Consider the following 16380-nt stretch of genomic DNA (forward strand, 5'->3'; position numbering starts at 1 on the left):
CACATCTTGAGATTGCTAGGCCAGACTTTCCCACTCACCTCTGACTGCTCAGTCCCAGTGTCCTACCTAACATCACCATTTAGTCTCCCGTCACTTTATGCACACAGACAAGAGCTTTTTTCCCCCCCTAAAAGTGTTTATTAATTTACTTTTGAAAGAGAGGGGGAGGGAGAGAGAGAGAGAGAGAGAGAGAGCGCGAGAGCAGGGGAGGAGCATGGAGAGAGGGAGAGAGAATCCCAAGCAGGCTCCGTGCTGTCAGCGCAGAGCCCAGCTCAACACGGGGCTCAATCTCATGAACCTTAGATCATGACCTGAGCTGAAAGCATGAGTCAGACACTTAACCGACTGAGCCACCCAAGCACCCCCAGACAAGAACTCCTGACTATGCCTAAGCATGTACCAATGGCTCAGTGCCCTACCTTCACTTCAGCAGTGTCCTAGCCATCTTCCTGCCTACTTACATGAACACCTAGAATTTGTTATTTTGTTCTTCCCTCTTATTCCACATTCAAACCATCAGTGAGTCTCAATTATTTTATATGGAAAATAAATGTTGAATAAATTCGCAGCTTTCCATCTACGTTCCCACTCTGCTGGCCCCAGGTATCCTTATCTTTCACTGAAAAATCCTTGTCCTAATTAAAATAGGTTATTTGGGTTTTTTTTTTTTTTTTCATTTTAGCCATGTAAGTTATCTACATAGAACTTACTGACAATTATAATCATACATTTGAATTTCACAGAAAATCCTATCACCCTAAAAAGACATTAGAGGAGAAAAGAAAACCAACACTGGGTAGCTTTTATTTATTTATTTGCCACGTAAGAACATTTAAAACCTCGTGATTATGATAATGGTATTAATAAGATTTATTGAATGACTACTGTGTGGCAGGCATTATGCCAAATACTCTTTATGGATAATCTCTTTTTATTCCCACAAAAATTGTATGAGGCAGATATAATTTATTAGCCCCCGTTTACAGATAAGAACACAGGATTGGAGAGGCAAGTCATTTCAGTGTGACTTGTGAAAAGAGTCTCACTGTGAAAAAAGTTCTATTTCTAAAATCCTTAAATACTAAACACACACAAGAAAGAATGTAATCTTATAATTGAATTTTTTTTTTTTAATTTGAGAGAGAGATGTAGCGTGTGAGCATATGAATGGGGCAGAGGTGGGGAGAGAGAGAAAGAATCTTAAGCAGGCTCCACACTCAGCCCGGAGTCCACTGCGGGGCTGGATCCCACTGTGGGGCTGGATCCCACAACCCTGGGATCACAACCTGAGCTGAAATCAAGAATCTGACACTTGGGCACCTGGGTGGCTCAGCTGGTTAAGCATCTGACTTCGGCTCAGGTCATGATCTCATAGCTTTCAAGTTTAAGCTCCATGGTGGGCTTTGTGCTGGTAGCTCAGGGACTGGAGCCTGCTTCAGATTCCTCTCTCTCTCTCTCTCTCTCTCTCTCTCTCTCTCTCTCTCCACCCCCCCCCACTCATGCTCTGTCTCTTAAAAATAAATTAAAAAAATTTTTAAAGAGTCTGACACTCAACTGACTGAGCCACCCAGGCACCCCAGAACTGAGATTTTTAATAGTATTCGCTTTATGAGAAGTTTACTACACGGCCCCCATTTTTCTCCCTTTACCACAGATAAAGAAAAGCACTGCCATAGGTTGGCATTTATCCACAGAGGGTGTCTGGGAGTCACTGGGTTAGCCTGTAATTCTCTGACACCATGAAACTAGTTAAAGTTGAAGGACAGCTCTAGAGCATATCACTTGTGATCCCCTGATGAAAAGTTACTTAGCGGGCTCACTAGCCCTTTATCATCCCAAATGGTTGGCAGCAAATGGTTGCCACTAATACATGTGGAGCTTGGCAGGTTCTTTAAGGATATTTGAACTTTCTCCAGAGAAGCAGCCTCCAAGGCCAATTGATGGCATCTGTTTGCATAGTCAGCACTTCCTTTTTATGAAACTCTGTGCCCCAGGGAGTCTGGGATTTACTGACACCCATTACTGGTGCCAAAATCAAGCAATGGGCACCAACAGCTTCTTTTCCTGCTGCCTGAACCCCAATTCATGAATATGCTCGGAAGTCAAAAATATGTTGGCTATTTCCTTAGAACAAGTTGGAAAGTAGAACGGTGGGGTAGAATGGGGGTGATCAATTGTTAGATGCCCCCTAGCTGAATAAATGTCCCTAGTAGAAAATAAATTCTACTTAGTGTTATTTCAGATGAATTACAGACTGGTACCCATTTATGTGAACCCAGTCTGTATGGCTATCAGATAATGTATATTATAAGAGTAATATATTTTATCCACTAAAACAGTAGATTTATTGGCCCAAGTATTTCCATTGGTGCACGATGACCAACCAGAAGAGAGATGGTGAAGAATGGCTTTAAGCATCAACAGAGAACAGATATCAATATCCTTGCCTGGCCTCTCAGCTTAAGGCTAGAGGGCTGTAGGTGGATACTGGGGGGTCCCTAGCGTATATGAATATATGTCTGCCAGATGCTTTGGATTAGGGGTTAGCATAATATGGCCTGCAGGCCAAATCCAACCCACCATCTATTTACATGGCTCATAAGCTAAGAATGGCTTTTGTATTTTTAAATGCTTAGAAAAAAAATAAAAAGAATATTTTGTGACAAGTGAAAATCATGTGAAATTCAAATTACAGGGCCCATAAATAAAATTTTACTGGAAGGGAGCCACCTTCATTTGTTTTCTCATTATCTGTGGCTACTTTCATGCTACAATGGCAGAGTTGAGTAGTTATGACAGAGACTGTGTGAACTGCAAAGTGTAAAATATTTACTATTTGGCCCATCACACAAAAAGTATGCCAACCCCTACGTGAAGTAATTCTCAGAAATAAAAAATACGGGCTACTCGAGCATAAAACAAGGTTAACATGACTTATTTTACTGTAAAGAGGACTCCAGAAAGGAAAGAAGAAATAGTGTAAGAGGAAGAAAATAAAGCATGTGCTGCTCTATTGAATTCAAAATCTGTCACCATAAATTTTTTCAGTTTTTCCACCATAGAAACAGGGCTCCCTGTCCTAATGTAACAAGAATATCATTAAATTATTGGCTTTTTTGTGTCCATTTCCAGATGAAATTTCCATGACTGGTCACATAGCCATGTGTGGTTGAAGCCTCTATATAATTCATAGAACCTGAATTGGTGAATTGATGACTACCACTGGTTACTTTAATTGAATAGGCATCTGCCAGGCCATACAGCAGATGCCAGATGCTCCTTCACTGCCTTGGTCATTAAAGACATTAGGCTTGGAGAAAAAAAAAGGCATTAGGCTTGGAGTTCACATGGTCTGAACACTGAAGCCAGCTTACAGATTTAGTTTTCAAACCTAGGTAGATGCAAGAAGAAAACTAAAAATGTCTATAACTTTGGATAACGTAAAAAGTTAGTCTACTTTGAGTGTTGCTTAATACTAAGTAATTCCTCCACCACAATTTATTCATAAGACAGTTTGAGCTAAAATATTCTTTACTTTAAAAGAGGAACAGGGGCGCCTGGGTGGCTCTGTTGGTTAAGCGTCTGACATCGGCTCAGGTCATGATCTCACGGTTTGTGAGTTCGAGCCCCGCGTCGGGCTCTGTGCTGACAGCTCAGAGCCTGGAGCCTGCTTCAGATTATGCGTCTCCCTCTCTCTCTGCTCCTTCTCCACTTGTGCGCGCACTCACTCTCTCTCTCTCAAAAATAAATGTAAAAAAAAAAAAGCAATAAAGAAGAAATGAACTATCTCCAAATCTCATTCCTACTTGGACCAGAAACATCCACCATCCCAGAGCTAAACAAAGCTACCTCATGTTTAACTCATTGACCTGAGTAAACCTGAATTGTGTTACATGAAGAACTCAGGATGAGTAAACCTTACAGAACATAATCACTCTTCAGCCATAGAGATTTCACATATCATCGTCTGCTGCCATTAAACCAAGGGAGGAAATCAATGGCCAGAAATCATGTTTCCAAAAGACAAAAGAGTAGATAGGATCATGACCTTTCATTTCCCAAATTGACATCCACAGAATATTATGTGTCGCAACATATTAAAAGATTTTCTACAAAATAATTTCATTTTGAATTAAGTTTAAAAAATAGAATAATACTGAGATTTCATTATTGTAGGACTTTTCAGAGTCTTTAACATGCCCATAAGCATTGTGAATCTCTGAAGGCCTGATGTAACTTGGCTACATTTGTTTGAGTGGATCCTCTCAAACATGTATTCATAACTCACCACTCAGTAAACATGCAAATTGGAAGCACTAGCTCCATCTTGGAGGTCTTTTTTCTTGCTAATTTCTCCCTTACTCTTTTTTTTTTTAAGTTTATTTATTTATTTTTAGAGAGGGAGAAGGAGGGGGGGTGGCAGAGAGAAAGAATCTCAAGCAGGCTCCACACTGTCAGCTCGGAGCCCAACGCTGGTCTTGAACTCAAGAACTGTGAGATCATGACCGAAGCTGAAATCAAGAGTCAGATGTTTAAGCCAGTGAGCCACCCAGGCTCCCCTCTCCCTGACTCTTCCAATGTCTTGGAATGGGGGAAATAAAGCCCTCATAAGTGCCTGTTCTTACAAACTGTTGGAGCCGAGGTTATTTATGACAAATGCTTTAACTAAAGGTTAGACTGTCCAAGATGCCTTTATGTTTTTAAGAAGCCAATTCTCACTAGAGAAATTTTCCTTCTACTTTCCCAGTCATTTTGATACAAAATAGTAAATAATGTAAGACAACATTTGAGAGTTTGAGAGGGGGAAGTCTGAAATTCATTTGCCTATCCAATTGGGCACAGAACGCAATGCATAGACATTACAATAACAAAGGAGATTTTCATAGTCCTTCTTGCTGGAATCAATTCAGTAACCTCCTATTTCTTTTGGATTGCAAATCTGTGGTCAATTTTTTTGGCCCAACATTTTGAAGGACCCACTGCCTCTGCCACCAAAGATGTAGGAAAACCGGAACCAGTCACATATCCTAGGAGACCAGTGTTACCAACTGAAAGTAGAACACTGAGTTTTCAGCAAGTCCTAAGAAGAACGCAATAATTTGGCTTTCCCTGCAAACTCAGGGCACTGATGAACTCTTTGAAGCAGCTTTTAATCTAAAGCCAACTTTTCTTAGTTACAGCACTGCAGAAGAAAGTGGTCTCCCAGCTTCACTAACCAATTTCATCACCTCTGCATTCTTTGTACATGTTTAGAAACACATACTACTTACAATGATTGCAAGACCCTCTCCTGTTGCCTAGACTCTGATTAGAAACCAGTCTACTTTCTCCTGTTGTTAAAGAGTTCCTTTTTCTAAATCACCTTGAAAACCTCAACGATTGGACTTTTCAAATGTTAGTATTTTTAATAAAATAAACAAGCAAAAAAACCCCAAGAAACAAAACCTGAAACAAATCAAAACAAAAACCACTGTATTCAGAGGAAACAAAACAGATTTAAAGAAAAAGAGGTTATGAACATTAAAAAGTATCACCCGCAAACTTCTTAACTTTCAGAAAAGTTACCATGTCTTTTTGTATCGTTAATTATTTCTCAGAGTTTCCATATAGTAGTTGGGGGGGGGGGGGGGAAGGGGGACATTTGCCACTGTGTCTGTTGGTCAAATGGGATTACTTAAGTAACTTTGGGTTTAAATCAGAAAAAGTAATTGATTTTTCAGCCGATTGAGTTTTTGATTTTGCCTTAAATTAAAAGACAATCACCCCAGGGGAGGGATGAAAGAGAAACCAGAGGAGATTATGTTTTTTGTGAAGTCAGTAATTTAGCTTCTTTTTAAAGGACTTTTATATAGGTTTTCACAATATCCGTAAAATCTGCCATTATGTCAGTCCAATTGCATTGACAAAATTATGAATAGGTCGTATTCACTATGGCATCTACACAGAGCTGCATTTAATCAATTTTGGTTCTTTCAGAAGCGGAAGTACCGTAAAGAGCTCATGCTAAGTGCCTCTGTGTTAATATATAATAGTATAACTAGCATCAATCAGGTACTTACTTTATATGAGACACCTCACTAAGTGTTTTACTTGCATTATTTTATTGTAACCTGACAATGACCCCAATGAAGGATCCCCAATCATTACTTACATTTTACATATGAAGAAACTGAGGTTTCCAAGGGTTCATTAACTTGAAGAATAGAAGGGTTTGTTTTTTTTTCCCCCCACATGAATTCACTAATAATTATTTAGGTTTGGGGACTTTTTTCCATGGTATTTCAAGTCCCCTTAGAACACTTTATAATTAGTCAAACTGACTCTTGTGTTTGATGATGGGCAATCAGACCACATCTCCTTTGAGTTTTCTCATAGAAACACCTAGAATGCTAGTCTGTGGCACTGCTGAGATTTAAACCTTGTAAATGTCCTTCCACCAGTGGAGCCCATGCTTTCTCCCACTATGCCAGGTGGCCTCCTCTCACAAAATGCAAAACATAATTAGGTGGATGCCAATGTAGTGCTTCCTCTAAAATTAAAGAATTACCGTATGACCCAGCAATTCCACTGCTAAGTACATACCTGGAAGAATTGAAAACAGGGGCTCAAACAGGTATTTGTACACCTATGTAAATAGCAGTGTCAGTTATAATAGTCAAAGGCAGAAAAAAGCAAATGTCCATTGACAAAACAAAAATGAACAAAATGTGATATATACATGCCATGGAATATTATTCAGCCTTCAAAAGGAATGGAATTCTGATAAATGCTGGAATATGGATAAACCTTGAAAACATGATGCTAAGTGAAATAAGCCAGACACAAAAGGACCAATCTTATATGGTCCCACTTATATAAGGTACCTAGAATAGTCAGATTCTTAGAGACATAAAGTAGAATGATGGCTGCCAAGGACTGGGGTGCTGGGGGATCAGGGTAGAGGAGAAGGGGTGTTACTGTTTAATGGCTACCAGATTTCAGTTTGTGGAGATGAAAAAATTCTCCAGATAGCTGATGGTGATGGTTGCCCAAAAATGTGAATATACTTAATGTTACTAACTATACATTTAAAAATAGTTAAAATGGTACATATTTTATTTTAAATAATTTTTTTGATGTTTATTGATTTTTGAGAGAGACAGAGACAGAGCTTGAGCTGGGGAGGAGCAGAGAGGGAAGGAGACACAGAATCCAAAGCAGGCTCCAGGCTCTGAACTGTCAGCACAGAGCCCGATATGGGGCTCAAACCCATGAACAGTGAGATCATGACCTGAGCCAAAGTCGAAGTCGAATGCTTAACTGACTGAGCCACCCAGGTGTTCCATTATTATGCATATTTTAAAACCAAAAAAGAAGTTAGGGCTTAGATTTGCATCAAATATAAACGGTGGGCCACAAAACAAAACAAAAAAATAGTACAATTTGAGATCTACTTTGAGGAATGAGATAAGCAGGTTTTATGCTATTCAGCAGCACTATAAACCTTGTACTTTGTCTTCACAAAACAAAGATCAACATAAATAACTAATAGAATGATTCTCTCAAGATCACCATCATATGGAGCAACATGAAATACAAAGTGTCAGGACGAATTCCAGCAAGAACAGCTTATTTCAGTGGACAGGATCTCAGGTAACATCTGAGTCCTTCATTACCTTCAGAGTGAACCAAAACACTTCAGCAGGAGAAATCTTGAAATATTATTTGGGAAAACTGATTCGAATTTTCTTCTCAAATCTATACATTGGAACAGCAAACATTTTGAAGGAAATATTAAGCACTTTTTCATTGCAGATTGGGATTCTTTGACACAGTATTTTTAAAATAATTAAATTGGCTCATTTAAGTGCCCTACATTCTGGCCCAGTTTGATTATTTACGTAAAAATCAGGAGAAAAAAAATGAGGTAGGCATGAATGTTCTTTGATTAGTCAGTGCTTTTTGTTGTTTTTCTTTTCTGGTCAGAAGCTTTATAGCAGTCAAATAAAATTTTATCTTGTGCTCAGTATAGAGCTATGAAAAGAGCCAAATCGAATTTATAGGATTTACTGATAAAAACAAAAATAAAAAGCTAAATGCTCAGAATGTCCTACTTTCCCTCCCAATAGTCAGTGTCTTAAAAACAAACAAGTGAATATGGCAATTAAATACAGTCCCTTTGCATTACATAAAAAACTCCTGCTCATCAGAATGTTAGGATATAGGCAACTATTCACTTCTGATTTTGTCATTATTTGGACCCTGGACTTGGTTTTCCTGTGCTTGAATTATTTTTCTCATGTCATTGCATGAGTGTCTTCTTCTCATCTTTCAGGCTTCACCTCAGATGTCACCTCCTCAGAAAGGCCAACCCTGACCACGCTCTATCTCAGGTGGTCTCTCCGCCATCATCCGGTCCCTCTCTGTAGGATAACTGAGTCATTCCCTTGGTGGTGCTTTAACACTGTCTCCAGTTATCTGGTTTATGTATTTGTTTCATTGTTCATTGTTGGCCTTCCCCCATTAGACCATGAGCTCCACAAGGGCAAGGGCCATCCTGATCCCTGCTCTTTTCCTCCTGTCCAGCAGTGACAGGCTCGTCGCAGGTGGATCTGCCCATCCATTTCTGCCTTGCAACTGTGTGTATCAACAGACTCAGAGCCTCGCCCCTAGGGAGGCTATGCTCAGCTCTTCTTTTTATGGGGCTGGAGGCTGGACAACTAAAAGGTGGTGGCCTGCAGGGGGCTAAGAAGGACCTGCTTGCTCCTTAGGCCTAACTTTACCCCAATTTACTTACACAAGAGTCCCCTGCAGGTACTTAGAAAGTGGTACCTTATTTCCCATTTGCCTCAGTCTTTTGGGTCTCTAGATTTCTTGGGAACCCCGTGAAAAGAAAGGCTGGGTCAAGTGAGGAAAATTTAGAGATCTCTGTATTTTCTCATTATAATGCTATCCTAATACCTTGAAGTGACACACATCCCTCCCAAGTGACAAACGTGAATCTAGCCTCTCTTTCCTACTCTCTGTGGCCTCCTGCATAACATAGGGAACACAGTGAACTAAACAATTGAAATCTAAGCCTACTTGTCTTTTCATTTCAGAGATGGAAAAATCAAGTAACATCACAGGTCTTTAGATTTTCACCCTAACTACTTGATACAGCAAAGCAAGGCCACAGAAACAAGCATGGGAAAATGTTGAAGACCATTTTCTAAGTGTATAAACAAGGGTTTCCATGCAACACTTTGTATAGTTAGTAAGGATGCACCTGTCAGTCAATAGCGAGTGGCTGGGAACGGGGCATCCTGAGCAGTCAGATATTTGTTTAAAAGAGTCCTTCCAGGCACACCTGGGTGGCTGAGTCAGTTAAGCATCTGACTCTTGATTTCAGCTCAGGTCATGATCTCAGGATTCAGGAGATGGAGCCCCGCATCATCACGCTCCGCACTGACGGTGCAGAACCTGCTTTAGATTCTCTCTCTCCACCTCACGTGCGCACACACACTCTCTCTCTCAGAATAAATAAATAAACAGTACAAAAATAAATTAAAAAAAAATAAAAGGGTCCATCCACAGACTCAAAAATTGAGATTGTAGCAGGCTTCTCGTTGTCCCCTGACTATGGCAAACAGCTAGTTCACCCCTTCTTTTGTAACAAAACAGAACTTATTTTTACCTATTTCTTTTTTTTTTTTAATTTAAATTCAAGTTAGTTAACATACAGCGTAGTACAGGTTTCAGGAGTAGAATGGGTAGTCATTCATCACTTACATAGAACACCCAGTGTTCATCCCAAGTGTGCTCCTTAATGCCCATCACCTGTTTAGCCCATGCCCCCACCCTCCACCCCTCTAGCAACTCCCAGTTCAGAACTTATTTTTAGAAGGTTCATGGGCACATAAGGTAACAAACTAAACTTCCCATTGTAACTTGTTACCCTTGTAACTCGGTTCGCGCATGTACACCAAAGCAATCGGCAGCGGCCAGATCACCCGCTTCAAAGGAGTGGGCTCAGTCTCCCGCCTTTACCCCTTCCCTCTGGCTGCAATGTGGATGTGGTGGGGAGCTGTCCCTAGGCAGGAGGGTGAGAGTGGCACTCGAGGGAAAGGAAGGTAAGGAAAGAAGCAGGCTTGTTGGAGCCGATGCCATTCATAGCCCTCTGGAGCCACGCAACACCTGCGTTATTATGCCTGTGTTGTTCCATGAGAAAGAAAAACGTGTCCATCTTGTTTAAGCCACTGTTATTTGTGGTTTCTGTTTCAGCAAACAAACTTACTTTCTAACACAATAAATTCTCCTTGCTGACTTAGATGCCGCTTCATCATTTTTGCCAAGTGGCTTTAGGATCTCAAAACTAAACTTTTTGAGTTAAAAATGACCTCCAAGTTTACTCTATCCTCTCATTTTATTGATGAGGAAATTGAAGACAGAGTGAGTAAATAAACTTCTCGAACCTCACAGGTAGCTCGGAGTAGGACCGGCGCTCAGAACTCCTGAATTTCAGTTCACTGTTCTTATCCTTTGTTGTCTAATTAGTAGAAACTCCCTCCCTCTGAGAGGCCTGGACAGCTTACTAGCTGGGACCCAGGACTGCCTTTTTTCCAGCTGACCTATAAGTAGCTGCCACCATGCATATACAGACAAGGCTGTCTAGTCTAGGAAGGGAGAGTGACAGGGGGTGGCCCATGCCCTCTTCTGGCATGTCTCACCGTGGGATGACAGAAGAATCAGGAAAACCCTTGCTTTCATTTCTTTTCTCGCTAAGTCCGACCTTGAAAGTGACCCTTTTCTCCAATAAAACTGATTGATTTTCCTCTGACCTAGCACTGTGAAATTTGCCTAGGACACTGAAGCATGCCCATTAGAAGCTCAGAAGACACCTACTTGCATGACTCCACTCTATAATATTATGAGTATCGATTATCATTCAGATGCAATTTGGTAATATAAGAAATTTTCCATAACAACTAGCAGTAGGGGTAACTTCAGCTGTTAAGGAAACCACATAGACAACAACAAATCATTTAATTTCAAGGTCTCCTACCCACCAGGTGCCCAACCACAGTTCCCTTTGGACAAAGGATATTGGTATAGTCATAATCAAGAAAACTGCCCACGGTCTCATAGAAAGTAGAAGATAAAATCTGGCTATTAGCTTCTAAGATCCTCGGGCTTACTCTTGTACTTCTCTCTCTTTTTTTTTCTTTTTTTTTTTTAATGTGTGATTTACTTTTAGAAGGTTCATGGGCACATAAGATAACAAACTAAACTTCCCATTGTAACTTGTTACCTTTGGAACTCGGTTCGCGCATGTACACCAAAGCAATCAGCTTTGCTGTGTAAATTTACACTGTGATTTATTTATGAAGCAAGGTGTTTATATTTGAATTCTGCAAAATTGTATATTTTATTACAGTTATCACATATTTCTTACCATCCTCATTTTCGTCAAACACTGGGGGTTTGCTTGAGGTGTTGGCTCCCATGGTCAAATATGCCCAGACCTGAAGCCTCCAGTCACACTATCCTGACAGAAACATTCATTTTCACTCCAAAGAGGTCTGGAAGCCTGAGCTCGATACCTGGGAGAGAAAAAGAAATGGTATCCTTATAATATGGTGTGCTCTAGGAACGCTGAGCACAGAACTGTGGCTGCAGTATTAGTCTAATCTGTATCCCTACATCAGAACTTTTTGTGATTGAAAAATGATACTTTCACAAGTAACAGAACATTAGGCCTCTGGGAGAACCCACCACATGGCCTCATCAGTAGTGGTCCCAGACTTACAAAGACCAAAGAGAGCAACATGTTTCCCTAAGTATGAAAACAAGTTTAAAACGTGGTCAGCCACACTTTATTTAACAAGTCCCAAAATAAAAAAAATAAAATTTTATTGTGACTCTGCACATTTTTGAGAAAATATATTGGTTCAAAATTGCTCTTTTGATGTTTGATCAACAACTTTAATATTTTTGGTCATGAAAATAGATTCCCCACCTTTTTCCTCCTACCCTGGAAAGTACTACAATGTAAAAAGAACAAGGTCTGAGTTTAGGCTTTATCACACCAGCAAATTGCTAAATTTCACTAAACGTGATTTTTATCCCCTTCCCCTGAACTTGAAGATAATGATGGTCCCCTCCTCAAAGGCAAATTAAATGTGATTTGAGACAGTATGTAAAAAAGTATTTCACAGTGGAAGTGTTCCATGATTGTTGGCCCCTCTGAAGTTCAAAGGATATATGTAAGAGCCAAAGGTCCTGAAAAATGTACATTTGAGGCTTTGTTCACTTTCAAAACTTTCCCTGAAATTGGTAAGGAGAGGCAGCATCCACAGTTCTGGTTATTTTCTTTCTTTTTTTTTTTTTCTTTAATTTTTTTAACATTTATTCACTTTTGAGAGAGCACATGCAGTGGGAGGGGCAGAGAGAGAGGGAGACACAGAATCCAAAGCAGGCTCCAGGCTCTGAGCTGTCAGCACAGAGCCCAATGTGGGGCTCAAACCCACAAACCATGAGGTCATGACCTTAGCTGAAGTCGGACCCTCAACCGCCTGAGCCCCCCAGGTGCCCCACAGTTCTGGTTCTAAAACCGAAACTACTAATGGCTGGTTACTTGATCTCTTGTCTCTAAAATGGAAGAAACAACAGGGCACCTGGGTGGCTCAGTCGTTTAAGCGCCCAACTTTGCTCAGGTCATGATCTCACAGTTCTTGGGTTCAAGCCCTGCGTCAGGCTCTGTGCTGACAGCTCAGAGCCTGGAACCTGCTTCGGATTCTGTGTCTCCCTCTCTCTGCCCCTCACCCACTCACATTCTCTCTGTCTCTCAAAAATAAATAAACATTGAAAAAAATTTAAAATGGAAGAAACAACAGGGACTTCCTCAGGAATTACAAGCTCACATGCCTACAAGAGCCAGGCAGGAATGCAGGTGACTGCCCTTCACCAGGGGGAAGACATCAGTGCCTGGTGGGGACCCTGGTGACCCGGAGAACCCAGGCTCCCTCTAGAAGAAGTCATCGCTCTCAGATCTAAAATTTTGTCACCAAGCGGAAACATGAGCCCAGGGGACAGATCTTCAGCTCTGCCAAAAATAAAGGGTAAAGATCCAGGTTTTGTACAAACAATATTTAAAAATTCATTTTAGCTGTGTATGCTTGAGCAAACCTCATGCATGGGACAAACACGACTCATAGGATATAGTTAATGAGACAATATCTGTAAGGCAATTCACACAATGCCTGGCACATAATTTACAAAGAATAGAATACTATTTTTAATAGTAGCTATATTTCCTTATACATTATTTTTTCGATACTGTATCGAAATCCACCTATTGATGGATTTCCTCTTAAACTTGTTACACAAGACAAAAATGCAGATTAGAGACAGAATTGAGCAAAGTGTCCCAAGCAAACCTGGGCGAAGGATGAGTTACTGAAAAAAACTTGCGAAGCCCTAAGCAAGTCGAGAAGTAAAGCTCATTTTCCCATTAGGAAAATGTAAGTAAAGCCTTCATTTGGAAGGCAGACTCATTAAGGAAATGCTACTTTTCATACTAAAAGCCAACTGCTGGCAAAGTGCCTTATGGACTTTAAAAAGAATCATTAAATGGAGAGCAAAGAAAGAGTCAGCAATTAGGAAGCAACCAATTAAATGGTATGGGAGGGGGAAGGTGGTAACAGGTGGCTGGAACAAGCCCAGGGGGATTATTGACATCAGGAAGACAGAAAGACCTCCACTCTATATCTACGCTAAAAAAAAAATAAAGGGCTTTTAATTTCAGTACAAAAGGGGGTGAGGAAAAAGCAAGTGGGATGCCCTTAGTGTTTCACTGTGGGCCAGGCAGAAACGAATGGGGTGCTCTGTGTTTTATTATTGCATTTAGAGCCCAGAATAAGCGGGGAATCGTGTGAGGGCTGAACCAGGGATCACATTAGAGAGCCTTGGTCCTAAAGAGAACATTGATTTTAATGAACTGAGATTCTTCACACCATAGACTGGGATCACATTGTCTTTTATTTTGTGCGTAAAACCTCAGGACACAGAATTTTCACACCATACCCCAAATCCTGTCATTCTTATATTTTTCTATATTCCTCAGGCTTTTCTCAAGTAGCCCGTGTTCCTGTAGCATAAGATGTACCAAGCATTGACCTTGCAAGTTGTCAAGACAGAGAAAGAGAGAGAAATATTATCACAATTTGCCACCATTCAGAGTTCCACCTTGATGTGCAGACAATTCGGTTCACCAAATATCCAGTGATTTTTAGCAGGAAGGAAATCTGTCAACAGGAAACCACTTTTACATATGTTTGGGGAAGGGGGAGGTATATGTTGTGGTTTCTCCATTGTACCTCATGTAGCCAATCCAGTTCAGAACTGTCTTTGCCTTTTTCTCCCCAGGGGGATAACCAACTTAGGTAACTTTCGCTCATATCCAGTTAGAAATAAACTGTCTGGCAGGAAAATGAAGGCACATCTTTCGCATTCTGCGGCATAGGGCCCAGAAGGGTTATAGGACTCTCTTCTGCCAAATCCACACCCATCCTGACCTCCTGGAACTAAGTCTGCAGGGCTACAGAGTATCATTTCAAGATGTCAAGAGGACAGTGATCACCCGTGGAAATGAACACCCTAAACATACCAACTATAAGAGAAAGAGCAATATGTCTTACAAGAACACAAGAGAAATTTCAGATTCTACCCTCACCTGCCCAGTCCTCAGATTATTAACTGCAGACTCATTCTCTAAAGCCAATGTTTGACCCCTCGCCTCTACTTTTGGGGGCTGTCAATCCGTGAGCTTTTCTAAGGAGTTAGGGCCACCTAGGTAAAGACGCCAGAAAGTTGCCACTTTGATGGGACTGTTTAGGTTCATTGTCACAGCACGTGCATAGAACTTACTTTGTTTGCATTTGAAAAACAGAACTGAAACTGAGAAACATACAGAAAAAAGGAAAGAAAGAAAATATCCTGAAAAACACCACTCTGCTCTATTGTTTATATTTCAATATTCATCAAAAATTACTGGTAAACATTATTTCCACCTTAACCCTCATGCAAAATTAATTCCCCTTTCATACTTCCCGAAGGCAGAAACGATGGCAAATCCTGTATATGTTTCACAGTCCCCTTTCCGTGATTTTACAATATGACGTGTGTTTTAAAGTAAGTCATATAAATGACATCGTGGTCTACATTGCGTCTTACTGTGACCATTGACATTTACAGCTCTCTGATTTAGGCATGCTGATCTCTGCAGCTCTGATTTCTGCTTTTTAAGCGCTGCATAGCAGTCCATGGTGTGAATACACCACACTTTATTTATCTGTGTAAAAATGTTCAAATCCTTCCGCTTTGGGGGAAAACATCCTTGTGGAGATGAAGCCAACCATCGAAAGCAGTTTTTGCTTGTTTAGAAGCTGAATAAGAGAAGCAGTCAGAAACATCTCCCGCAGTCACCTCGACCCAGCATACATTTACTGAAGTCTGACTGGGTCTGGCCCTGGGTCAGTGAGAGGCTGGGGGACCAGGTGGGGCCACAAAACAATCGATCCTAGCCCTATGTGCTGGTGGTGGGTTATCCTGACCGCCCGCCTTTGTCTCATTTCTCTTCCCCTCTAACTTCCCAGCTTCCCAACAGTGCCCTTAGTCTGCAGGTCTATTTAAAAGAAAGAAAAATCCAGACCACTACTCACCTAGATCTTGGTTCTCTCTTCTCTCCTTCAAGAAGCTGGGACGTCCGCCCGGGGAGTGGGGGCTAGCAGAGGGACTCCCAGAACCGCAGAGAGCGCAAGAGAGCCGGGAAGGGCGCCTACCTGTCTGGGCGCGGGAGGCTGCGGGCGCGGGGCTGCGCGGGGCTGCGCGGGGCTGGCCGGGGGCGGGCGGCACCTGCGGCTGCCGGGGCTCCGAGCGCCACCCGAGCGCGCGGCTCCTCTGGGAGGGGCCGAGGGCGGGGAGCGGCCAGCCCGAGGGCGTCCCCTTGTCTCCGCCCTCCCCAGAAACCGCCGGGCAGTCGCCTGGGAGAGGAGCAGTCCCCTGGGGTCCGTGCGTCGCCGGGGGAGGGCGAGACGGGGGACAGCGCCGCGGGCGCGGCTCCGAGCCGGCGGCCGGGATCCCGAGGCGCCTTGGCAAGGTCCAGAGCCGGCTGGCCGCGGAGCGCGCCCCAACTTCCCGGACCGAGGCCTGAAGTGACCCCCCCCCCTCCCCTCCGAGACACCCGGGCAGCGCCACCGAGGAAGGGGTGGGAGGGGATGGCGGGGGTGGGGGGAGCGGGTACGGGCCTGCAGCCCGGGATGGTAAGACTTTCTCCAGTATTGTGGGAAAACCAAGAGAGGATTGAGAATTTCATAGGATCCGACAGGAAGGATCTTTTGATTATGGTCTAGCAGATATCCT

The 16380-nt window shown here is 42.0% G+C and overlaps 1 protein-coding gene across 6 annotated transcripts in view; it reads right to left on the minus strand.

Annotated features, from left to right (window-relative positions):
• STK32A (serine/threonine kinase 32A) overlaps positions 1 to 16065 on the minus strand; it is a 130177-nt gene extending 114112 nt beyond the window's left edge. For 4 of the 6 annotated variants that reach the window (XM_019414223.2, XM_019414222.2, XM_019414221.2 and 1 more), the window contains exons 1-2: positions 15681 to 15794; positions 11414 to 11561 (exon numbers count right to left, since the gene is read on the minus strand). In XM_019414223.2, coding sequence (XP_019269768.1) covers positions 11414 to 11465 — 52 coding nt within the window. In that variant the 5' untranslated portion in view covers positions 11466 to 11561; positions 15681 to 15794. Of the gene's footprint in view, positions 1 to 11413; positions 11562 to 15680 lie in introns of all 6 variants that reach the window. The other 2 variants (XM_053907364.1, XM_053907366.1) reach the window with 2 other exon arrangements.
• Positions 16066 to 16380: the final 315 nt, after the last annotated feature.

This window comes from Panthera pardus, unplaced genomic scaffold, assembly GCF_024362965.1.
Source record: "Panthera pardus isolate Hobbes unplaced genomic scaffold, ASM2436296v1 HiC_scaffold_2, whole genome shotgun sequence".
NCBI lineage: Eukaryota > Metazoa > Chordata > Mammalia > Carnivora > Felidae > Panthera > Panthera pardus.